The 26,188-nt window shown below is 47.0% G+C and overlaps 1 protein-coding gene across 9 annotated transcripts in view; it reads right to left on the bottom strand.

The window, feature by feature from the left end:
• Positions 1-26,188, bottom strand: part of PISD (phosphatidylserine decarboxylase) — a 48,461-nt gene that overhangs the window by 19,317 nt on the left and 2,956 nt on the right. For 2 of the 9 annotated variants that reach the window (XM_026717027.2, XM_087913572.1), the window contains exons 2-3: positions 23,950-24,032; positions 16,148-16,323 (exon numbers count right to left, since the gene is read on the bottom strand). In XM_026717027.2, the coding sequence (XP_026572812.1) occupies positions 16,148-16,323; positions 23,950-24,032 (259 nt within the window). Of the gene's footprint in view, positions 1-1,164; positions 1,607-6,739; positions 7,017-7,809; positions 7,959-16,147; positions 16,324-23,949; positions 24,033-26,188 lie in introns of those variants that run through there. The other 7 variants (XM_087913574.1, XM_087913573.1, XM_087913569.1 and 4 more) reach the window with 7 other exon arrangements.

Raw genomic sequence — 26,188 nt, 5'->3', positions numbered from 1 at the left:
AGAACGGGAGGAGGGATACTGGTCTGAGAGTTTGTCTCCTTCCACCTGAAGAGCTGAAAACCTCCCTGGGATATCCTGCCAGTTGCCAGCACTATAAAGAATCGGGTTGCAGCTAGATCTGCATTAGGACCAGGTGGGTCCCCTAAAACCCACCAGGAAACCAGCAAGAATCAGGTATCCACTTCCTCTCAGCAGGCAACAAGTCCCAACAGAAAGAAAAGAAAAGGAAGGGAGGTATTAAGTCATCCTGTAGGGGCCACCGACAGCACTTCTTTACACCAGGAAAGGAGTTTAAAACCCCGATTCACCAGGGCTCCTAAAACATCTGATCTCATAACAAAAAGGGACAAAGACTGGGTTAACCTTAAACTGGCCAAAACAAAGAGCACCACTAGCAAATTCCACCCAGCTATTCGTTTTTAGTTTATCTGGAAAGACCGAAGTCACTCTTCCCCTAGCACGTATTACTTATTAGAAGCAAAGCTGGCTGTGGACTTGTATTTCAAGCCTCAATGGCCGGCCCTGTTGCCCACCTAGGGCAGGTGTGCAAAGAGCAAACTCTCCTCATGAAAAAAAAAAAAAACCTAACTCCTTTGGGAGAAAGAACTTCTGGAAAGTGAAGCAGGGATCTTTCCCCAAGAAGGACTAGAACCTTCTATTAGTTGGCATCCCCGAGGACTCCAGCGCCCTCCCCAGCCCATAGGCCCAGCCAACAAAGAGAAAGGAGGCTAACGGGGGCCTCCTGCATGCTGCTCCTTCCCCACCCCCCCTCCTCCAAAGCTAGCCTGACGGAGACAATGGCAGGAGCTGAGAGGCACCAGGCTGCTCGCTCGCTCTCTCGCTTCCTGGCTCCGTCTTCCCCCTTTCACTGCAGACAATCGCAGCCAATCCCCGCCGAGTGTCGGCTTGAGAGCTGCCTGAAAAAGAACCCAGGCTCTCCAGGCAGGCAGGGCCTCCTTTCCCAAAGACCCCCCCCCCTCGATCTCCAGGTGAGGCCCAGACCCTCTTGTTCCCCCCACCCCACCAAAGGGCCTGACAGACCTGTGACGCCCCTCCTTCCTGGGCCAATCGGTTAGGCCAAAGGAAGGCTCGGTGGGCACCTGCCAGTCCCCCTCCCTCCCTCCCTCCCTCCCTCCTCGCAAAGCCAGAGACGCCAGACCATACCTGAAACGGGCTTTCCTATTTGGGGTGCTCCCAGCCGGGGCCGGGCTTCCCAGCTCTGGGTGCTGCTCCCCGGCACAGCAGCCGCCGCCACCGTTTCCCGAGCGCAGCCTCCGGACATGGATTTTAACTTTGTGGAGGTTGCAGCAAGAGGGAGGAGGGTTAGGTAAAGCGTTGCAGCATCTCACCATTTCCCTGAGTGCAGCTCTGGTCCCTGCAAGGCGCTGGACTGACACATCCTGGGCTGTCAGGCTGAGACTCAGTCCGTCTCTCTCTCTCTCTCTCTCTCTCTCTCTCTTGCTTCTTTCCCCCACTGGCTCCGGCAGCAGCAGCAGCAGCGGGAAAAGGAGGAGGAGGCAAGGAGGAGGCGCAGTCGCGGCTCCCAAGTTCTCCTGCAGGTCTATCCTCCGACTGGCCCTGCCTCTCGCTCTTAGGAGGGTCTCAGCTAGTGCAAACAAACAGGCACCGTATCACATCCTTCTGCAGAGACAAAGCAAAGGCGCCTCTCACCCCCCCCTCGCCCACACACACACACACACACACTCGTGCAGAGGCCCCGCTTCAGCCAGGGGCTGCCATGGGAGCCGCCGTGCTGCTTCTCGGAAGAGCCCGGAGCATCAGTGGGAGATCAGGAGGAGCCGCTCGGCCGGCCGGCCGGCCGGCCGCAGGCATTTCTCCCCAAAGCCGGGCTGGAGGCGAGTGAGCCCGGCCAGGAGGAGGGGAAGACAACGGTCCTCACCTCAACTCTGCAGTACTGCAGTAATGACGGCCTGGATGGTTCTGGGCAGGCGTGCCAGGCCCGGCAACGCATGCAGCATTCTCAGGGCCAAAGCAGCTCTCCTTGGCCAGCCGAGGGTGGCTGGAGACCAGGCAGGCAGCAGGCAGGGGACTGGGAAGCCCACCTGGCTCCAGCCACAGAATGAACCAGAATCGGCAGCTTATCGATAAGCAAGCAGTGCAGGCAGCAACTCAACAGGTTTATCGGTGGGACCATCGTCTCCTAGAGACGGCCTAAGTCATGCCAGGGATTTCAGCTGGTGCCCACTAGGGGACCAGAAACGACACCAGGAGCCCGGTGGATAAAGGACCTTCGTCGCTCTCCAAAAAGCCGAGGCTGAGTTTCGGGGATGAAAACAGCGGGTTGGTTTCTGGTCGCTCAATATTGGACGTGTCTGTTTCTGGAAGGGAGGGAGGGCGGAGAACAAACCCTTCCTCCTTCAATACAGTCAACCGGGCACATACAGGTGATCCTCGGCTTATGGCCACAATTTCTGTTGCTAAGGGAGACAGTTGTTCAGGGAGTTCTGTCCCCATTTTATAAAGCCCCCATTTTCTGCCCCCATTTTCCTGCCACAATTGCTAAGGGAGTCACTGCAGTCATTAAGTGAGCAACACGGCTGTTAAGTGAACCTGGCTTCCCTATTGCTTGTCGCAAAAAGGGGATGAGTCCGGGAGGTTGCAGCCACCTCGATTTTGATCACCAGGCCATAGGGACGCTGCAGCATTCGTAAGTATGAAAAATGGTGACAAGTCCCTTACATCATTGTAACTTTGAACAGTCACTAAACGAATGATTGTAAGTCGAGGATCTATGCCCATATCTATTCTCAAATATTCCTTCCAGATCCGAACGCAAATTTCAGCAGATCTCCTGCTTCTATCAGTCTCCTTAGGTGAAGAAATGGCTGGGCAGGGGGAGGAAACCTCTGGCATCCCAGGCACCCTGGAGCTCCTATATTTGGGGGGCCTCTTTGGTCCTCTAACTCTCTCTCTCAGAAACTGGCCTCCATATTTGCTCCACAAGCAAAGCCAGTGAGACATTTCGGTTCGGAGGACCAAAAACTCATTTCCTGCGTCTTCTCCTGTCGTGGGCTATATATCTAGCTCAGCATTTCTCAACCACGGCAACTTGAAGACGGATGGGACTTCAACTCCCAGAATTCCCCCGCCATCCCACTCCCCACTCCCAAGACTGTGCTTAACTGCAAACTGAAAAATTATAACAGTGGTCCCTCTCCTTACAACGAATTCAAATCCTGAAGAAAGGAGGAACCAGGCCTGGGGTATTTGGGGAGTGGAAGTTCAGACATCTGAACTCCGTTAAGATTGAGAAACATGGGAAGAGATTAACAACCCCTCCCTTCCTCTACCTCACAGATTACTTGAGAAACAGGTTTTTTTAGAAAAATACACATACTCATAAAGTTCTATTTACATATGTATTTCGTTATTAATTATGAGGTCCTTGACTATGTTTTCTTTTGCTTTACATTTGCAAATTCAGAACAGGCAAGGGTAAATTTGGGGTTTTGTTGGCACTGGGGATTTGAGCATTTTTCCCCTCTGGGACGGATATACACAAACACACACACACACACATACACACACACACCTCTTTATTATTTTTACAAATGACTCGAAGCGGTGAACATATCCAAACACCTTCTTCCGCTTCCTATTTTCCCTACAACAACCCTGTGAGGCGGATTGGCCTGAGAGGAGTGACTGGCCCAGAGATACCCAGCAGGCAGTCGTGGCTAACTAGAACTCACAATCTCCCGCTTTCTAGCCTGGTGCCTTAACCACTAGGCCAAACTGCCTCCTGAATTGCCCCCCGGGAGGGGGGGGGGTAAATGTTGTTACCTTGCCTTTCTTCCAGAACAGGGGAGAGCTAACGGTCATTTTTTTCCTCCTTATCAAAGCCACAACGGCTGAGTGGTTAAGCGTTTGAGACCCAAGTACCACATGATGCAGTGAGTTCTCATTCTTGCCCCAGCTCCTGTCTGCCTAGCAGTTCGACAGCATGTACATGCGAGTAGCTAAATAGGTATCCCTTGGATTACGTGCGCCCTGGCATATATTAGTCGTGCTGTCCGTATGACCACGGAAATGTCTTCGGACAATGCTGACCCCCTCGGCTAAGAAAGGGAGATGAGCATCGTGCCCTAGAGCCAGAAACCACTGGACAGGGCAAACCCGGGCGCGGGTGCACAATGTGCTTACTTGTGGTTAATTAAATACAGTTTATTCCATTTATTTCTGAGCTTTCAGAACAGAACCTCAAATAAAAAGCACAGGGTTCATACAACCAATGCAAAAATAGGACTGGGTAGTTTATGGCTGAGGGTGGCAGCTGAGGTGCCCACGTTCTGTTTTCCTCCACTGGGCCCTCCAGGCAGCATCCCATGATGAGATCAGCCTGTCCCGTTCCACTCCCAGTCTGAATTATACTTAGATCCTTCTCAGGAGTACCTGATTTCATCTAGATACCGACTGCACCCATTTCATTCTGACTGCTGTTTTGTTCTCCCAATTAATGAGAAGCCCACATTTTCACATTCAAATTACTTCTGGCAATTTCCCCGCCACCTTATATTCAGCCTAATATTACCAGCTGAATGGTTTCATAGGAGCTACAGGGTCTCGGGGACTTCGAAATCAGATGCAGCAATTATCAGGTTGAACCTCACAAACCTGAGGTCTAGGAGGGAGAGTTCACCAAATTTATTTGTGTCTTTCCTTCTGAGAATTGACACGATTCCAGAATTGGAGTCTCGGGGGAAAAAACCCAGAGAGAAATCCCTCTGCTGCCTAGGCTCATCATTACATCCGGTGTCTTTCAAACTTATTTTGACATTGTGCGAGAATCCCACCCACCGACTTGAGTAAGTCAGGACTCTGATTCTCTGACACACCTATTTCTGTCCTTCTAAAACAGGGGTGTCCAACCTTGGCAACTTTAAGACTTGTGGACTTCAACTCCCAGAATTCCTCAGCCAGCAAAGCTGGCTGAGGAATTGCTGGCTGAGGAATTCTGGGAATTGAAGTCCACAAGTCTTAAAGTTGCCAAGGTTGGACACCCCTGTTCTAAAATAAACTGATCACACTTTACTTTAGGCACACAGGAGGATTTCCCCACTCTCCTCCGACCATTAGCACTTGGATTGCGGGGTGGATAAATCAGGATAATCAATTAGCTAAGCAGATTTTAATTATCCAAGTAAGCGATCTGCATGAAGGGAAAGGCCGAAGGGTTCTTAATAGGTAAGATTACAAGCAGAATCATTCCCCGGAGAATGACGGGCCTCTTTTCAGATTCAGTTTGCAGAGTCTTGGTTGGTTAAGCCTAACTCATCCAAATCTGCACCCACAACCTGAGGCCATTCAGGCCGCCTGAGGCGCATTATGTGGGCCCTGTGGGGCACATTATGCCACCCGTGGAAGGCGGCTTCGGAATTCAAGGCTTCCTTTCATACAAGCAAATGAACTTGGCATCTCAGGAAGGAGTTGGGTGCCGCTTTTTTTGGCCGGCAGGGCATTTATAAAACAGCAGCGTCTGTCACGTGAGGCAGAATACTTCACTTGTTGTTTTACATCTTTCCCACTTTCCTTCACCACAACTGGCTGTTTCTCTTTATAAATCCTCCTCTCGGGACCGTCCCTCCTTCTTCTCCAGAAACTGTCACATGCTGCTAACCCTTGCCGAACAATAGAGACCGAAAGCCTGCCCCTCCCTCTCTCTCTCTGACTGGCCGCCACTCGGCTCACGCCATTTCCAAGAAACAGCCCTTTCCCTCCTCGGCAGCAGGGGGGATTTCGTGCCCTGAAAGAATCAGTGGAAGGAGACATTTTTCAACTATTCTTCTTTAGTACTTTGCAACTCAGACAATAAAATCAGAAAATAAAAGTAAAGTAAAGTAAAATAAATAAAAGTAAAATAAAAGTAAAATAAAAGTAAAAGAAATAAAAGTAAAATAATAAAGTATAAAATAAAATAAAATGTTATTATCCCACCTCCAGAGTGCTGCATGGCAAGGCTCAGGCTGCTCACGCTGGGAAGGAAGCATCTTCCTGAGGGGCTGCCCAAGAGGCCACTGGCCCAAAGAAATGCCCTTTCAGCTTTCACAGTAACCCCCTGAAAACTTACTCCCTAGTTTCAGGGGTGTCTGCATGGGGTGCCCCAAAAATAGGCAAGATGGCACCCAGGAGGGTGCAACTGAAGCTATGAAGCCATTTTTACAGGCATTGCACACCTTACTTCCACAATTTAAAAGAATTAGGATGGCCGTATTCTCCTCCCAAGCCCTCCCGCTTGCTCAGTTGCGGCACCAGAGCATGGATGCCTCCTTCCAAAGACACAGCTCCCTGGGTCCAAGGTAGGAAGCCCTTGGTAGGATACCGGCTAGGCCGTCCTCGACAAGAACGTAAATTTATGAACTTCTCCCCGGTTCCCAATGGGAAGAGGGGATCTTTGCCAATCCCAGCCTGCACAGGCATTCTTCCGGGTTATTCTGGCTCGAGATCGTCCTCTCCTCACCAAGGCCTTTATCAAGGCCAGGCAGGTAAGGCTGGTCCACCCTGAGGAGACACGCCGGATCAAGGTTAAAAGAACCCTGTTGCATTGTCTACTTTTCAAGGCAGACACAAACTCTGATCCGCCTCTAACTGGAACCCCAACATTGCCCGATGCGCCTGGACATTATTATCCCAGGCTCCCCTATCCGAACCCTCCAAGGTAAAAATTTGCATTTACAATTGAGAGAAAAAGTAAGACAGCGGGAGAGTGATTTTGCCATACCCTTAACTCATCATGAGGACAGTGAGGAGGACGAGGACGAGGATGAAGAACAGGAGTGTGGGAGACCCAGAGAGGCCCCCAAAAGAAAGGTCTTTCTGGGATCCTCGGTCCTGGTGAAGTGCAGCCTGAGCACGCCACCCGCAGGCTCCTCCTTTCAGAAAGCGGCTCCGTGGGGTAGAAAAGCTGGCTCGTATTTCAGTGGTTCCCTCTTAAGGACGCCCCACCATCCAAGGTACAGAGGTGGCTCTCCAGCCACTACCCGAGCAGGAGGGGCCGGGCTCCTTTAAGAGAGGCGCAGCAGGCAGCCGGGCAGGAGGAGCCACCGGCCGCATGACGAGGCTTGCTCACTTCCCCCAGGCTTCCTGCCAGCTCCAGAGGCCGCCGGCCACTGCCGGCAGCATGTGCCAAAAGCAGCGTCTGAAGAGGGGGGCTGGGCGCCTCACCACAGTCCCCAGCCAGCCAGCCAGCCAGCCAGCCAGCCAGCGGGAGAAGCCTGGCTTTGCAACTGGCTGAGATGCTTCAGGCGAGGCGACTCTGAGGCTGCAGGCAAAAGCCAGGCACTGATTTATAAAGCAATTAACTCCCACAAAAGGTAGAGGCAGCAGATGCTCATCTGCCTGAGCAGAGAAAGAGATTAATGGAGGGCGGAAAAAACAGCATCCGAGAAGGTTAGGCGCCGAAGGCCCCCTTGGGCAGGTGCGGCCCAATCGCATCCACTCTTTTGTTTGGATGCTGCTTGTAAGCCGGGGGAGGCTCAATCTTCTCCCCGCCACGGACCCCCAAGACTCCACATTTGAACCCTAACACGTCTTCACGCCTTCGCAGACACCCCATCCCACCGATAACACCACAGGCCCCTCTGCAGGGGTCTGCAGACCGTAGGCTGAGCCCCACGGCTGTAAGCCGTTTTGGAAAGACCCTGAGCTAAAGGATGGCTAGGAAACAGGGGGAACTCAGGGCATCTCAGCGAGGCTTTATTCTCAAAGAGAAGCGGGTTCAGGTTAGCCAGGACATCCCCTGTCTTACTGAGAGACGGGCGGGGGGGGGGGGGGGGAATGGAAGCCACCTACGTTCCCACAGATTTGGGTCCCCTGTCGATGGATCTCCAGAGAAGCCAGGCGAGAGGATGAGACAATCCAATCCAAGCCCCAGGGGACTTCACCTGCCCGCAGGCTTGCCGTCTTCTGGTATTTGCTTCCCTACCAGGAAAAACACCCTTCCTGACCTTCCCAACTACTTTATAAGTCACGGAAGGGGGGGGGAGAAGGGGAGAAGGGGAGGGGCCCGTCCTTCTTTCCAAGGAATTCTCTCGCGCCCTTTGTGACTCCTCAGCGAGCATAACTGACGGGAACAGGACCTCCAGATCTTCCACCCACACCTTCCCCTCGGCAAAACATTTAAGACACAGGAGTACCCGCTGACATGTTAATATTGGCCGCTGCTGCTGCCAGGTATTTGTCCTGACCTACAGAGAAAGTCCTTCAGAGGCTGGGAGGAGGAGGACTCTGTCCCAGGCGGGCCGCTTTAGAAGGCTGCCTAAAGAGACTTGAAATGTGTATCACTTTGTCTGTCGTCTAAGCATTTATTGCATTTAAATGAATTCCACAGTAATAATGTTTTCTTTTGCTTTGTGGCAAGGCTTCTTGCACCTGCTGTTTTGTAACTAAAAGTGTAAAATAAAGCCAAACATGTAAACTAATGGCTAATGTAAGTAACTGAATGTTTATTATTCCCAATTTAAATCTACCTCACTGTTTCACACATTATCCTCCAGGACTGTGGTTGCAATTCCACATCTGCTTACTTGAGACAAAATCCATTTAACTTTATATGACTTACTGCACACATGTATGCAAGCACGCACACACGCACAGACAAAACTTAAAAGACCACTAAGCCTGTATGTGAACCATGAAGCAATTTACAACCACAATAATATAAAAACAATGGATGAAATAAAATTGACCATGGGACCATGATGGACAGACACAGCTTGCCTTTCCCCCACAGAAAAGCATTCAACCAAGCAAAATGTGGGCTGGATGACACTGCCATTAGCGAGTCACAGAGCTGGTTGAACAAATATTGCATCTCAATCAAGCCACATTAGATTGGAAGGTAGGGCTAATGCCAGATGGGATTCCTCATTTAGGCCTTATGCTGGTCAATGTATTTACAAATGACTTGGCTGAAGGTTAGAAAATGGGACTGTCAAACTGTGGATGGCATGTGAAGATAGGAATGATAGCAAAGGGACAGTATCAAAATTCAGGAGGAACCTGATATGTTAGAACAATGGGCAAAAATCAACAAAATTGTTAGAGACAAAAACAAAGTTCCATTTTTGAGTAAGCAAAATTAAGGACATGACGGACACGGTTTGGTTGAAATCACACTGGACAAGTAGAACATCAAAAGATATTAAGTTGTCTTGATGGATCACAAGCTGAGCATGATCTAAAAGTGTGATTAAGTTGAAAAAGAGAAAATGCAAGTAGGGTCTCCCAAAAAAGGAAATGCGGTTATGGTCGCCATCAAATGTCAAGCTCAAGACAAGCCCTCCTCCTTCCTTTCAATTCTGAACTGGTCCAATCACACTTAAAATATTGTGCCAGCCCTGCACATCACATTTTAGGAAGCTGGTTGACAAAATACAGAGTGCCCAGAAGAGAGCAACCTAGATGATAAATGGTCCTGAAGGAGTACTCTTTAAGGAACAGTTGGAGACAGGCATACGTTTAGCTTAGAGAAGAAAAGACGGATGAGAGAAATGTTAGCTGTCAAGAGAAGTCAGGACAAGTTATAAGGAAGTTGATAAACCTAAAAGACAAGCGAAAGGAAAAACCTCCCAGAGTAGCAGACATTCAGTGCCTTGAGAGATGGTGGACGGACTCTTCTTTGCTGCAGGCGTTTAAACAAAGGCTAGATGCCATCTGTCAAGTACCGTATACCCGTCAAAACATACTGGCTTTGGGCAAAGCATTCCACAAGACAGGGGCCACCCGGGGAGGATCTGCTTCAACAGGGTGCCCACTTGCAAGCCACAAGCCTGGACATGTTCAGACCTGGCTAGAATTAGGGGTGAAGAACATCAGCTTTGTCGCCTGAGAATTGTACAGCCCAAGTTTCAGCTGCTGGAAGTAGACCCTTCGCAGATTAGAGCGCGAGCACTTGAGGAATGAACATTCTCCTTCGCGCAATGAATATTCGTGCAAGAAGGAGAGTAGAAAGAACTTGTGGCGAGAGCTAAATGAATTTTATCTCATCCCAAGGAGGGTTTCTTTCACTTGGGAACTGTGTGTTCCCCCGCTAATTTTTCCTTAATAAGTGTTCCCTGCTCTCCACCTTCTCAACTAATGTGTGAGACTAGGCCTAGGCCAATAGCCCGTTTCCTTCAGCAACTCCCTTCGCCATCTCCTTCCCTATATCTGGTCCCATCACAACAACAGAAAAAGAGCAAGGATTGTGCGTCGCCGAATTTCCCAACAGCAGATAGATTCAATTTATTTTGGAAGCACCTTGAACTTTTCTATTTATTTATTAAATTTATAGCCCACCCTTCTTCCAGAAGCTGCACACCGTATCTACAGCATTTGTGCTTCCAGTTCTCCCGACAAACGACTCCCGGTTTCCAAGTTTTCGAGAAGCTGATCAATGCACCAAATGCTCATCGACAGACCTCAGCTCCCCTATTTAATAAATAAGGAGAAAATGCAGGGAATTAAGAACCTGAACATGCATTCTACGGTATTGCCCAGTTCTCCAAAGGGAACTTCATAAAATCCTTGTGAGAAAATAAAGGTCAGATCACTGATAGGGAAAGACGTCCTTCCAGTCTTACACTGGTGGCACAAGATCCACGTGTTTACTCTCATCAAAGAAAACAATTGTCTCCCATCAAGTTTATTCAGAACAACTTAAGCATCTTCCTAAGAAAAAAAAAAAAGATGCATCCGAAACTGCATGACAGTTTCCAAAAACACGGCAAATGAGCATATTGTATCATGTTCCAATTAACTGAACTTGTTAATTTTATTCCAAAACGACCTACCACTATCCAATAATATAGAAAATAATAATTTGTTTTGTATTAAGTGTAACTTTTAATCCAAAGAAAAGTGATTTAATGGTACCAAAATGATCTAGCGACATTCACAGATCAGACACTCCAACACTTTCTTCCCTGCCTCCCTATATTTCGATTATACAACTTACCGTCATTTAACAACACTTTCTAACAGCTATTATAAGATTAACGCGGTCATAGTAGAAGGGATTCCAGAGTAGTCCAGGCTACAGGTTTACATCTGGATGGCAAGAAAGCATTTTAACCAGAAATATGAATTCTTCAGGATGTCCTCTTAAGTGTTCTGCGGTATTCGTTCCACCCAGGATCTTTAAACTGCAAAGATGGAATTTCACTCTTCCAAAAGTATTTGGACCCCCAAACCGTCCAGTGAGTACCAATTATACTGATATAAAGATGGTTTTCATGGAATGGGAATAGTAAGCATAAGATCTTTAATTAATCCAAGAAATCCATACACCTTATGGAATTAAATAAACTAAAATATTAAAGCTACCTTCTCTAAATTCCAGAGTTTTTTTAAAAAAGAGAAACTATTTTCATAACATCTGAATGAGCATTTTGGTTTGTTTCTGTAAGACATTATTGATTCCTGGCAACTGTCTATACGGTTTTCTTGGTGAGATTTTGGGAAGTGCTTTGCCGTTTCTTCTTCCCAAGGCTACGAGAGCCTGAGGTGAGGGGCCGAAAGTCCCCCAGCTGGTTCTCCCCCCAAAGGCAGTTTCTAGCCTGGAGCCTTTACTGACCGTTGAATCTACATTTTAGGGACACATAAACCAGTGCAAAGGATGGAGTGTATAAATCACAACTGAACCCTCATTCTCTAAAGTTGCTGATTTGCCATGATATACAACACTCAGAACCCCTTAAATCATCCAAGAGAGATCTTGATGCATTCTCAGCCCTGCAGGCCTCTGGACAAAGCTAGCAAGAAAAAAGATGATTGGTGGAAAATGGTAACCCCTAACGGCCTTCAGATCAGATTTAGTCCAAGTTATAGCAAAAAGCTTATCATTCCCACAGAAAGGCTGACTGATGGGAGGCCTCTGGATTAAAACGCATTTCCCTATTTAATAATAGCACTGAACATTCCAGTGTTCCCAAGGGATCCCATTCCACAGTCTTTGTGTCAAACCAATACTACTGGTCAGAGGGTCAGAGGTTACATTTCCCCCTCCCCATAAGCCCCCTCCCCCTGGCCGGGAGGAAGGCTTCCCCCTGTGCAGGAGGTTCACGCTCTGTCCTTTTGCACTGGTCTTTTTTGGGAGCCAGGATCTCCCGTGGGGGCTGCAAACCCGGTGCCCTTTGAGCCCTGTCTCCAAGGGGCTGCTCATCAGTCCTAGCCCCGCCCCTCTGCTGAGCCCGGTTGCCCAATCCCGGGCCCAGGGGAAGACCGCGGACAGGTGTCGAGGGACGGAGCTCGGCTGGAACGCCACGCTGCACCAGCCCTTCCCATGAACTGGGGCCAAAGGGCACTGGGTCCAGGGGACATGTGCGGCTTCCTCTGCCAGACTTTAGAGAGCCCTCCTGCCAACATAATCTGCAGCCTATATTTGAAGGAAAACAAACAGCGGAGTAGAAGGCAGAAAAAGCACAAGTGACTCACCCCGGCCTGTAAAGTCTGACTGTGTCCAGGACATGGGAGAAAAATCTACTGGCCTCATTCAAGGGAGGCAACCTAAAGACCCTTCTGAGGGTGTCTCAGTCCATTCTTGCTGATTAAGAACATTTAAGTGGCTGACCAACTCACTCATCGTGACTCTGGACAGCTCACAGAAATAAAAAAAACCCAATACAAAACGGAATAACCCCTTACCCCGCTCCCTTTGTGACCACAGTCCAATAGATGACAGGATGGGCTCCGTATCACCCCGGGCTCCATAGAGCGAGACCACATCTTCAGGGGTTTTTGAAAGAACCACCAGGCCAAACTTACCTCTGCAGAGGTGATATTCCCCAGGGACAGAGCCACCACAGAGAAGGCCCTGCCTTGTGGTCCCACTAGATCAGGGGTCCCCAACCACCGGGCCCCGGACCGGTACCAGTCCGTGGAACATTTTCTATCGGGCTGCCAGTTTGCTGGGTGCCGCCATCTTGTTTTGATGAGAAAGTGCTTCCGGTGAGCTTTTCCGGTTGGAAAGCGGCGTTTGGGTCCTGAAGGAATCCTCGCGCCTTAGTTTCATCGAAGGGGAGGGGCGGCTTCGGACAAAACTAAGGTGCAAGGATTCTTTCAGCACCCAAGGCAAGGCGAGCCGAGTGACTGTCCTGAAGCCGTCCCGAAGCCCATCGACAAAGGTACAAAGGAGGAGTTGAAGGTGGCGGGGAGAAGCGGGGGATGGCTGGATGGCCGGTCGCTCAGCTTGCCTTGCCTTGCCATGCGTGCTGATGCCGGTACCGGGTCGCGGATCATTTTGTGATGCCAGTACCGGGCCGTGGCACAAAAAAGGTTGGGGGCCACTGCACTAGATGGACCTCCTCTAGAGAGGACACTTTCTCCGTCTCCCTGCTCTGACGGGTCAGGTAGACGTGACTGGGGGGAAATGGTCCTTCAAACAGGTCCTTTTCAAAGCTACACACTTCAAGAGATTTGGAAATGGTATTGGGGGGCAGGGGGAGAATGCTCAGCACTGCACTAGTAGCTCCAATGCTCCCCCTGGAATGGGCAGGGGAGAATATTTTAGATGCTTCTTCAGTGTGTTTTAATTAATTAATAATATGTATCTACTATTTATTCCATCTTGCTCTTTGGAGTGACTCTAGGCAGTTTGGGGGTATGAATGGGTGCTGTATACTTTGCAGAGCCCCTCTTGACCAATTAAACATATTTTCCTATTTTAACAAGGGTTTAAAGTATCAATTTTGCTGCTTAACAAGCACCCCCAAATGTGCAACACCAGACTAAAAGCGTACCCCCACTTCTACCCCCACAGCATCAGAAGCTCTGAGACTGCAAGCCCCGGGCAAAACACAAAAAGGCAAGGCAGCCCAAGCCATGAGACAACAGCAGCATTCGGCAGAAGATATGAGCTACTCTGTGAAAGAAAAGGGAAGACTGCTTTGACAAAGATCAAGAATGCATAGGCTTAAATGCAAAAATGGAACGCCTCATTTGTATTACAACACCTTTGAAAGAAAGGTTTCCACAATGCCAAAATAATAAAGTGCAGGGGAGCGTTCCAAAACCAGGCCCCCACCAGAGAGTAGTCCTCTTCCTTGTAGGTATCAAACAAGCATGGAAATTATCTGCACAGATAAATACTTTGGCACAGGGAAAGGAAGCTCCCTCAGAAATTTAGGGATAGAGGAAGGGCAGGCCATGAAACCTGGGAGGAAGCATGTCCCCACAAAACAAATAGCAGATATTATGTGACTAAACAGTTCGGGGGGTGAGTTAACCTCAGGGCTAAACCCACTTTCCAAAAATGTGTTACCCCCAGCTGACCAAGCCTCTGGAATGGAAAACTGAATGCGGAATATTAGACAGGCCGTGCCACACCGAGAGAAGTGGCAACGACGACTGGTGCACCCCAACAACGGCAGAAACAAGAGTAAAAATCTTGCCCCCACCCCCATCCTTCTACAGTGCAGGGGTCTCCAAACTTGGCAACTTTAAGACTTGTGGACTTTAGAATCCACAACTCAGGACTCAGAACCACCTGAGGAATTCTGAGAGTTACAGTCCACAAGCCTTAAGGCTGCCAAGTTTGGGGAGCCCTGTTCCCACGGTATCAAAAGTGCTACCACCCCGTCGGCAGCCGTCCAACTGAAAAACCAAACAGAATTCCCAGGACGAGCTTCCATTTTTTCCTTTGAGGCAGTTAATTAAAGCGCTGCATAATGCAACCGGGGTTGTAGGGGAGGCGTGGATTGCTGTGGCTCCTCTTCTGATCTTCGGCAAACCAAGGGGTGCTGGAGGAAAAGCCTGAGGCAGGGTGGCCATCAGAGCAGGATTATCCCACCCACCCCCAGGCCCCAAGACATCAAACTCTCCGGCTTGCTTCTCCAGACACACCTCTTTGGGGAAGTAAATTATGCTCCTGCTGTATTTTTATCTTTATTGCTTTAAACCTTTGTTATTACAACTGGCAGTGAGCTAATGGATGGCCAACCTCTTAATTAAGAAGAGAATGTATATCTTGCCCTTTGCGCAGGACAGAGTGAAACACATCCAACCACAGTAAAATATACACAGCGCTGACATTGAAAACATCCCGTCCTAATCTTTAAGCCTTGGGCTCAGCCGCGGCAGCAGAAATGTTCCGGGATGCCTCCGATCGTGCCTGCTGCCCGAGAGGTCAAGGAGGCAATCCAGCCACTCACTCGCTCGCTCGCTCGCTCGCCTCTCGTGAATGAATGGACAGGATTCCCCAGAGAGCACTTTGAGATCCGGTTACCGGAAATTTTTTTCCCTCAGCAGAAAATACAGGAATAGCGCCACACTAAGAATGGCAATCAAAACAAACCTTTTTACTTTTCAGAAACGAATTAAGGCATTTAGCCAACACTGCACTGGGACTGTTTGCCAACAGGACGAGACCTGTAAGCCTTAATTTCCACCACTGCAAGATTTGTTAAGGGAGCCGTGATTTAAAACCGAAAAGTAAAACCTTCTGCTACAGATTATGCTCATTGGCTCTTATATTTAGCAAAGCTCAAGAATTTTGCTCAATCCACGTTTTTAGCCACCTTACATAATTCCCATTCCAACATGTGAATCAAAATGCAATTGGTCTCTAAATTTCACATTTCTCTGAATTAAAATATTAAAATCAAATTTGATGTTAACATGTATATATTGCATGTTTTAGGTTTAAAAAGTTTAAAGTGAATTGTTTTAAAATAATACACACACAGTTCATGATTTTTTTTTTCAAAAACAGTTATTGATTAACGCAGCAATGAGATAAATGAACCGATACAAATCCATTTGTTTACCTAACGCTGCCAGAGAAATCAGAAAACAAATCCAAGGAATGTAAGGTTTTTTTTTTCATTGACAGCATTTTTTAGTGTTTGTATAACAAAAGATAATTGTAGGATTCTGTAGCCTCTGCTCATAACAGCAAGAAGATATCTGGGAATCTTCCCTATAAATTTATAGTACAGGGACACACAGCAATTTCGATCCCGATCGGCAGTGGAAGCATGGCTTTAATAGGCTGAGCAGAAGAAATACTAGTAGATAAGCAGAAATTCTAAGGTAGATTCTCACTTGCCAAATTCAGCATTTTAAACAACGCACTACAATAGTTGTTTCTTCTCATGTTTCCTTGCAATGATTTGGCATTTAAGAACAAATTACAGAATGCTTAATCACTTACTTCCCATTCACTTGCGATTTTGGGGGCCACCTCCACACCCAACTTTTCAAGATCCTTCTCCTTGTGCTTCTCAAATTGCTTGTATCCCACATATCCTGTGCCTGTAGCCACGAAAAGATGCAGCGGACGGATGCGCAGCACCACATTCAGAGGTCCGGTGTGCAGGGATCTCTGCCCTGGAACGAAAGGGATCCACTTTTTAGAAATCAAAGCAGGCAAGAGGTTGGAGCCCAGCCGGTAGTTCAAGCAAAGGCCTAAGATGACAGGGCTTCATAGACAAAGGCAACATTTGCACCCAAAAGGACAAAAAGACTAGCTTGCTGCCATAAAGGTTTGAGTTGGCTTGCAACTAAAATTCGTCAGACATGAGGCACTTCAGAAAAACCACAACCCTAAACTACTGGCCTAAATCAGTGTCGTAAGTTAAAACCTACCCTTCTCCTAGGAAAATGAAATATTTTGGGATATTGAAAAGACAGAATATATCCCCTAAAAAGAGAAGTAGAAACTCAGAAAGCAGAAACTCAGCACACCCCCACGTTTGCTAATGGGCCATTACTCTGGCCTGGGCCAGCCTATTTTACACAACAAAGATCTCCAGGTAGAACTGTGGGAATTGCCCAAAGACCTTTCATTACATCACCATCCAGCAAGGCTCAACCAAGCCTGGCACTCAGGACAGCCTACAGAGTTGCCCCTGCATGGCCCCATGGGAGTCTGACAACCAATCAGAATACAGGCTCAAATTCAAATCCCAAGAGAGGGTATAAAACCCAGGCACTCTCAGCATCTCAGCCCCTCCTTCTTTTCCTTCACCCAACATCCTGAAGCAGGTGATCATCCTTCCTTTTTTACAGCTCCAAGCCATGTGGTCTTGTCCACCATTAAACCATCTTTCCAAGCAGTCACCATGTTTCCAGTGTCTTTCTTCCCCACTTGGAACTGTTGGAAGAAAAATCCTCCTGGGTTCAGTTCCAAGTGGGGGGGGAAAGACACTGGAAACATGGAGGCTGTTTGGAAGGTTTAATGGTGGACAGGAGGACCACGTGGCCTGGCGCTCCAGAGTGAAGAGGAAGGATGATCACATGCTCCAAGGTGAAGGAAGAGATCAAGGGCTGATGTGCTGAGAGTGCCGGGGTTTTATACCCTCTCTTGGGATTTGAATTGAAGCTTGTATTCTGATTGGTTGTCAGACTCCCATGGGGCCATGCAGGGGCAACTCTGTAGGCTGTCCTGAGTTCCAGGCTTGGTTGAGCCTTGCTGGATGATGATGCACTGAAAGGGCTTTTGGCAATTGCTATAGTTTTACATGGAGATCTTTGTTATGTATTCTGGCCCAGGCCTTAATGGCCCACCCATTAACAAAGGTGCGGGTGAGTTTCTACTTCTGAGGTGAGTTTTTGCTTCTGAGTTTCTACTCTTTTTAGGGGAAATATTCTGCCTTTTTAATATTTCCTAGGATTTCATTTTCCTAGGAGAGGGGTGGGTGCTAACTTCCTACAGAACTGAATCCAGAATGATATTTCTTCCAACACCAGAACACTGAACAAAGTTAACCATAATAAGGCATCTACTTTGTTTCTTCCAAATGAAATTAGATTTAGTAGTATACCTTTTATTCATATCTGAGAACTATGATAGTCTACTGAACATGGTCCATGATGGGTCGGATGTCAAAATATATATTTAAAATTATCAAATGCCAGGTTGCCAGATCTAGCAAGATTTAAGGTGGGAACTTCAAAATCTCATTGAGTTTGACTGAATCTTTTTTTAAAATTTAAAAGTAACGAACGATGAAGTTACCTAGGTTGGTAATGAAACATCTGCAAAAAAAAAAAAAAAACCCACCAAACTCAGGGAGCACCATGGACCCCTCATTTCAACTCTTGAGTTACAAGCCGTCTCCTTTATCAGGAATGAATGAGAAGTGAAGGAATGCAGACCGAACATAAAATCAATTCACCGGCATAAAACGGGCAGGTGCCTTGACCCTGGTCTCTTAATGAATGTTTAAGGTGTCCCTTTAAGTCTTAGCCATCTTTTGTGCAATTTGGCTACCATGGAAATTGCCTGCCCATGCAGATTCCCTGCAAACCGTCCAAAGAGCCAACCCAAAAGCCCAATCTACTTCTGCTCTTTGCAAACCGGAGGTATTGCCTAACTGAGCTTTCAGAATAGCCTTCTGTGGCTCTGCTGCCTCCTGCTGGACAGTTCCTGCTATGGAGCTGCTCGCTAACAGCATTTCAGAATTTGGAGGTGGACCTCGAGTTGAGTGTCAACTTGCTTCTTCTGCACCAAACCACCGTTGAGAAGCCCTGACCGAGCTGAAGACAAACACTCGCTGACTTAACGGAGCTGGGCCAGGGCCACTGAAGCTCCCTGGCTGCTTCTGAGCCATTCACTGTCTCTCAGTCCAGCTCCATCACAGGGAGGGAGATTCCTGCAAGCAGCTAAGGCACAAATCTAACAAAATATCCCATCCCTTCCTCACCAAGATGGTGTAGGAGGAGAGCCAAGTTAGTCGCTGATGGCAAAAAAAGCCCGGGAGTCCCTTTTCTGAGTAACGTTTTTTATTTAAAAGGCGTCCGTTCTCTTAAGCTGCAACTTGTTATCAGATGCGTGGAATGAACTAGTCTGTTGTGGGATTTAAATTGGGGGAAGGTGAGAGGAAGGACGCAGAAAATCACTTGGTCATGCAGAAGCAGGTTATGTGCGATTCTGATTGTAAGCAGCTGATCAATTAAAAACTGCAACGTGTTAAAAGTGCCTCATGTTGGTTGAGGCCTTTTAAGATTCCCTGAATACTTTTACTCTGTTTTTAACTGAGGGGGCTCCGTGGATCCTTCTACAGATTTCACTGGAGGAGGAGTTTAGTTTCCTGGAGGCCCGCTTCCACCTCTTTCCAGGAGGTCAGAACAAATGTGCTTGTAGCAGAGAGCTTGACTACAGATGGTGTGTGCTGGGCGAAAGCTGGAAGCATGCGGTTATACACAGCGTTCGGCAGTTCTCCTGCATAAGATGGAGCTAAGGTGTACCTGATGTACTCGTGCAGGGACATCAAAGAAAAGGTGTTCTTTTTTAAAAAATTTATTGGTTTTTAAAAACAAAAACAAACAAAACGTAAAAACATCAAGCTGTCTTCCATAGGTGTACATACAGTGTGCCGGTTGGTTTACAAGTTGTTTTGTGCTTCCATTTCGCAGTCTTCAATTACAATTACATTACATATCATCTCATATTGTCAATCAAAAACTAAATACCTTGGTATCATTATTAATCAATCATTTGACTATACTTTTATTCATGTTTTACAAGATAACCATAATTTACTTAATGTCAGAAAATGTCATCAATTAATCTCAAGTCAAAGAGGAGCTTCAATGTGAAAAGCATCTCAGCTATGCATGCCACAGAAGTTAAGAACCAGAAAAACTAGAAATGAACAGAGGCACGAGATCCAAGGTAGCACCATGGAAATGGCTGGAAAGTATGTCCATGCCAGGAACCAAAGAGAACAAACAAGGGAGCTAGACGGGCACGTATCTTATTGCCATTTTTGTTCAACCTGCATGCTGATCATGTGGAAATTAGGTCTGGAATTGCCTGATGTTGGAGTGAAGATTGGGGGAAGAACCATCAATAATGTGAGGTATGCAGAAGATACAACACTACTGGCTGAAAATAAGGGAGATCTGCAAAAAATGATCTGGAAAATCAAGGATGAAAATAAAAAAAGTAGGACTGATTCTTAACTTCAGGAAAACAAAGATAATGACAGCAGCTGCAGATGGACATGAGATGTTTAAAATCAATGAGGAAATGGGATTAATTTGATAATTTATCTTCCTTGGATCAAGAATTGAGGGCACGAGGGCAGTTCTACATCTGAAAGGAAACGCAGGACAACCTTAAGCTACACTTCAGGTCATAAGTAGCTCCGAGGAGCCTGTCATAATTTTTACCCACAGCTATGCCACATATTTGTGGGTACACGTAAGTGCCAAAGGTGAAATAATATGTGCTGTTTTGGCACCAGTTATTATATATATATATATATATATATTGCCTCAAAATCCACGGTGGCCAAAATGATAAAATTAGAAAGATTGCTTATGGGGACATTTCTTGGGAAGTCTTCTCTAGCTGGGATTCTGCAGTTGTGAAGGCGCTAATGCTTGCCAGGGGTGGGATTCAACCGGTGCAATAACCGGTTCGGTGAGCAGGCGCTTTGCGCACATGTGCAGCGTTTGAGCATCATCTCCTCCTGAAAGCCATGTGGAGCACAGGGCGTGGGCAGCAATCAGCTGTGCCGCGCAAAGCAGCTGAGGCTGAAAAAGCAGGAAATAAAGGACAGCCTACAGCCCGGGTGGGCCGAACAGAAGAATCACTGGAGGAATCGGTTCCCTCTCAGCTGATCTTCGGAGCTACCGGTTCAGGAGAACTGGGCCAAACCGGTAGAATCCCACCTCTGCTTGAGACCATGAGACAGCCCAGATCCTGTACTGCCTGACTGAAGCCCCAGGGATGTTTTCATGTAGATACGACCTTGTACAAGTAATCCTACTGGGAGTTTAGCAACCACTATTGGAATTGGTACTTAGTCACTAAGCGATACAGTTACTAAGTGAGAGAGACTATGCTTTCCTTTTTCACCACCCTTTGGAATGTTCGCCCCGGTGGTGGAATAATTAGCAAGAAGGGAATTATTGTTTATAGCTACATTCAGTGGAGAGGACAGGAATAAATTACCAAAGAGGAAGGAGGCTCCTTACTGTTTTGCAGTCCCTTCCTCTCCGATCTCTCTCCCTCCCCCCCTGGGGGAATAAAGGGAAGGGAGTAAAGAATTGTTCAGCACAGGGAGAGACTGTCTAAAGCAGTGGTCCCCAACCTTTTTCGAACCAGGGACCGGTTTCACGATTATTTATTCTTCCACGGACCGGTACCTGAGTAACGCGAGACTCCACCGCCATCGGGACGGCTCTTCGTTCGAAGCCGTCCCCCCCCCCCTTCGACGAAACTAAGGCGCGAGCACCCAAACGCCGCTTTCCAACCGAAAACCCGGAAGCACTGTCGAAACAAGATGGCGGCGCCCAAGCTTTGTGGCCCGGTAAAAAATGATCCACGGACCGGTACCGGTCCAGGGACCGGTGGTTGGGGACCCCTGGTCTAAAGGGATTGCTTACTTAAACAATCTCTCCACATTGTGAGGGGGGGAGGGGAGAAAAAAGGATCAGGCATACAACAATATGTACTGCCTGTAATGTAACGGTGCCAAATCTTTCCTGTTTTATGGACCAGTGCAAGGAGGGGGGATGACTCGCACAAATGGACCTTTGTGAATGCGCTCTCCCGCTGCTCTTGTCCACTGCTTCCGCGGCCCAGTTCTGAATGGGCTACAGCCCGGTACTGGGCCCCGGCCCAGGGATTGGGGACCCCTGCTCTAATGGCAATCCCATCCCATTTCTTCACCACTGGAAGAAATTGTGAAGTTTGTAAATGTGTGTGTCTTTGTTGCAAAGCTATTTTTTTCAGCACCCTCGTAGCTACGGACAGTTGCTGCTCTAAGCACTTGATAAACGAGATCTACCTACATGCTTTCAGGCAATTCTTTTGTCAGATTCTGTAATTATCCCTGATATGTTGTTGTGCAGGAAAGTTGGCAGGTCAGCTTTGTCAGATTGCCTAAATGACGAAATCCACCTATTTGAAGATGACAACTGCTCCCCCTTGATCAGCTTGTTTGATTTTGATGTCACGATAGCCTGACACGGGAGAACCTCATTTGCCTTTTCGTGAGGCTGAGCCAGGCCTGACCCACGGCAGCTGGGACGGAGGCTTGGGTGGGGAGGGAAAACTCGTGGCTGACTTGTCCTGCTCGTTCTCTCAACTGTGTTCAGCACTGCTGGCAGTGCATCTTGCTGGACTCCTTGGAAGGGCTGGAAGTCAAGAGAGGCTGCTCTGCAGCGACTCCCCCCGCCGTAATGCCTTGCGTGTGGCAGTTGTAACTGTGGTGTTGCAGAAGAAAGACCCTGGAGAGAAGAGTCCCTTGAATTACAAGGAGATGAAATCGGTCGATCCGACAGGAAATGAGCCCCGACCGTCCTGGAGTTGAAGCTCAAATACTTTGGCCACCAAATGAGAAAAGAGAACTCCTTGGGAAAGACCCAGACGCTGGGCGAAATGGAAGGCAAAAGGAGGAGGGGACAGCAGAGGACGGGACGATTAGCTGGTGTCATCAACGAAGTGAATAAGGGTTTGAGCAAACTCTAGGAGGGGGTGGAAGATGGGGGAGGGGCGCTGGCATGCTAAAAAGGGTCAGACACAATTTAGCGACTGAACAACAACAAAACAACTTTAGCTGCCCTTAAGTTACTACAGGGAAATTTTTAGCTGCAAAATGTATTGCCACACCTATTTCAGGGGGCTGCACTAGCTGCTGTTGAGCTTTTGGCTGCACAACCTAACGTCACTGAACCTGGGAGACAGCGGGACACTCGTTCCCTTCACTGCCGGCTCCTAGTTCCAGGGCACGGGCTCTCTACCTACAGCCACACGTCAGTCTTCTCTCCAGACTGCTCGGTCTTGAGAAACAGGTCCTGTATTCCTGCTGAAAATCAAAACCTGTTTTCTTGCCCAAGATCAAATATCATAAACCTGATGTTTTAAGCAAGGGTGGGGAATTATTGACTGGTAAACTAAGTCTGGCTGTGACACATTCTCACATGTTCTGTGGCATCCCCTCTTCAGACCCAGCCTGAGTAGCTAGGGTTGCCTCACTTCAGACTCCTCCTCCTCCACCACCACCCCCCCAAAAAACAGGGGCCAGTAATTTAGGTCTACAGCTTCTTCTGTTATACGATACTAACTGACATATTGTGCTAAGGCATCATGTGATGTTTTTGATTTTAGGTTAGCCTGTAACCTAACCACTGTGGCTTGAAAGTGACTTAGAACTGTTCCTTACTCAACAAACCACAATTAAACAAAGCATGGTGTCACGCAATATGAATCCAACTTGTGGTTTTAAAGCTTATAGCACCAGAGCTTTCCAACATTAACAGCCCGTCCCTGAAATCCTATGTTCGTTTCCTCATCTCTAATTGCGCAAGGCTAACAGGTAACAATTTATTCCATAACTAAGTTCTAACTTGTGGGGAAATATTTCAAAATAAGTATATGAAAGAACGATGTTTTGTTTTCAGACATACTGGAGAAGGTTTAAAATTTAGTTATGGTTTAAATAACTAATACAAAAGAAGTCTGATACAACTAATAATATAAGCAAGAAGTGTGGAAAGGGAGTAATTTAAATGAGTATTTTCAGAGAAATTGGAAATTTACACGTATAAATCAACAAGAATGTAAAGTTAAGGAAAACGTTTTCTTCTTCCTACCGGTATTTTTCTTAAATGTGTCTCACTGCTGCATGCATCACACACATGTCACATGCAAATATAAATAATGAGTCAAATGAAGTAAGTCATGATATAAATTACCTGGTTATGTTTACTGTGTTAGATGAATCCAGTTATTCTGGTTTACTGGATAAACCTTGCATAAACAAACTATAGCTTAGCATAATGGGAGCAACTCAAGTCAGTATATGGGGAAAAGGGCTAAACTTTGGGATGGAGAACCACCATCCGTTACCTGCAAGAATTCTATCAAGGACTCTGTCATGGTGGGGTTTGGCTGTCAAGTTTCTTTTTCATTTTATAGGTTTTTTTTAGCATGAGTTTGCTATGGTCTCTGAATCCTTCACGTCTTCCAGATCAAACAAAAACTTCCAGGAGCCTTACCTGCAAAGAAGACGGGGGAAACTGGCTGCTTCAAAAATAACGCCTTCTTCAAGGGGAGGTTCCCATGCCACAGGACAATTCTGCTGAATAGAAAAATATCAGATACACGTCAAATTACACGTACGTAAAATATTGATACAATATTGACTGTACTGACGTTCCCTAAATCAACTAAATATATAATATAAACTCAAAAGCTTGAGGTTAAAGTTATCTAAAGTTACAATCATCCATGTAATTCTACCCGAAAGTAGATTATATTATGATTTATTCTATCATATTAGAAAAATTGTTGCCTGCAATGAGATACTTGTGACAAGATAAAAGAGCCACATGGAAGTAAAATATTTCAAAGATATATAAACACCAAAGTGGATTTAAAACCTTGGCCTAAATCTAATTACATCTGAAACCTGAATTACATGAAGTAATACTGCCCAACTCTAATTTGTGGGAAGGTAATTTAAATAAACTATTCAAAAATAGTCTTTGAAATTACAATGGATTTTAGGGGTGAAACACTCAAGCAGGGGTGGGATTCAACTGGTGTTACTACCAGTTCGGTGATTACGTTTTGCGTGTACGTTTTTGAATTATGGGAGTGGAAGTCCACAAGTCATAAAGTTGCCAAGTTTGGGGACCCCTGATATCTGTAGTCACCAAACAAAGCTGGGAAACCAAATTTTCCAGATTAAAATCTTTCTCATGATGCAAGTCTGACCTATTGACTAGGCAAAGGGCAGGCAACAGTTGAAGAATTGATTCTAACCCTAATGCATATACTGTAGGGCAGCATTTCTTGGCAACTTGTGTGGATTTCAATTCCCAGAATTTCCCAGCCAGCCAAGTTAAGAAACGCTGCTGTAAGAGCTTCCTCTTCACCCTCATTCTTATACTTGGCCTGTATAATCTCCTAAACCCTGATATGATCCAATCCCAGTGTCGGAAGGGGCAACTGAGTCTGCTCAGTGGAACCACAACAGATGGGAATGTTTGAGTTGACCTAGCAATCAAAAGGCCTTCACTATTCTTGGCCCAATCTGCTTTACGGCGTAGCAAACTGCGTGAACCTGATCAGCTCTGGCTTTTCCATAAATTATCGGGAAGCCCTGTCACATATTCACACAGATGATTTATTTCCCTTGCAAGGATGGCCAGAAATGCGGTGTCACTTTCCCTTTTGGCATCCCTCCATACCAACTAGCAGCACTGGATGTCCAGACTGTCCAGACAGCCAATCCTCCTGCCCTGCTGAATGACCCTCCCCTCCATGTGGCCCCGTTCACCTGGGAGGGGATGAGGCAAGAGAGGACAGCTTGGACGCCCAGATCAAAAACCCACGTTAGGACCACAGATAATGTATGATAATACGTGTGTGTGTGTGTGTGTGTGTGTGTGTGTGTGTGTTCAAACAGAAGTAGAACATGCTGGAATCAAATAGCCTTCAATGGCCTTAGCTGGGGAGGCTCAGAGGGTCTGTAGGTGATTAGCACCGATTGGATCATAAAACCCCTGCAAGAAAACACGCAAGCTCAGAGAGCACCAAGGACCCCTCAGGTCAACCCGGAGATAAAAATATTTTGTATCTATGGAGATTCTCAGTCACCCAGGCCATGGTTGTCCCAAAGGTACATTTTCAAGAGGCAATTGGATTTTGGGGTTTTTTTTCAAAGATGTTTGACTTCTCATCCAAGAAGCTTCTCCAGCTCTGACAGGATAGTGGGGAATGGAAGGATAGGAAGACAGCAAAGTCCCCATTTTGGACAGAGAGGACCACTGGTGTGAAAGAGGGGTCAAAGAGGCCAACTGCCCAAATTGAACAGCCCCTCCCTCAACAGAGGGGGAGGGATAGGACGTCACCTGTCTCCAGTCTACAACTCAGTCCTTTCAGCAGTTACAAGGCGACGCCACACCCATTTGTTGGCCACTCAGGTGACCATGACGTACAGGTAAACCTCCTGGTGACCTTAATGACTAGCTAAAGGAATGCAAACATCCAGCTGTCTGCAAGGAGTATAAATACTTCCATTCCCCACCATCCAGCTGAAGAAGTGAAACAGCTTCAAAGAAAAACCAGAAAGTCCAACTGCCTCTTGTGAAAGCACCTTTTGTGACATCCTTTATTGATACTTCAGCCCTTTCTCTCACACTCAAAACAACGAAGGCAAGTCAATAAATACCCTCTTCTCATGTATCACAGGTGTCCCTTCAACCAAAGTCTTGGGCTGCCCATGTCTTC

This window comes from Pseudonaja textilis, chromosome 15 (genome assembly GCF_049901715.1).
Source record: "Pseudonaja textilis isolate UNSWEBS1 chromosome 15, rPseTex1.2, whole genome shotgun sequence".
Lineage (NCBI taxonomy): Eukaryota > Metazoa > Chordata > Lepidosauria > Squamata > Elapidae > Pseudonaja > Pseudonaja textilis.
The sequence above is the reverse complement of the archived record's forward strand: the minus strand, read 5'-3'. Positions and strand labels throughout refer to the sequence as shown.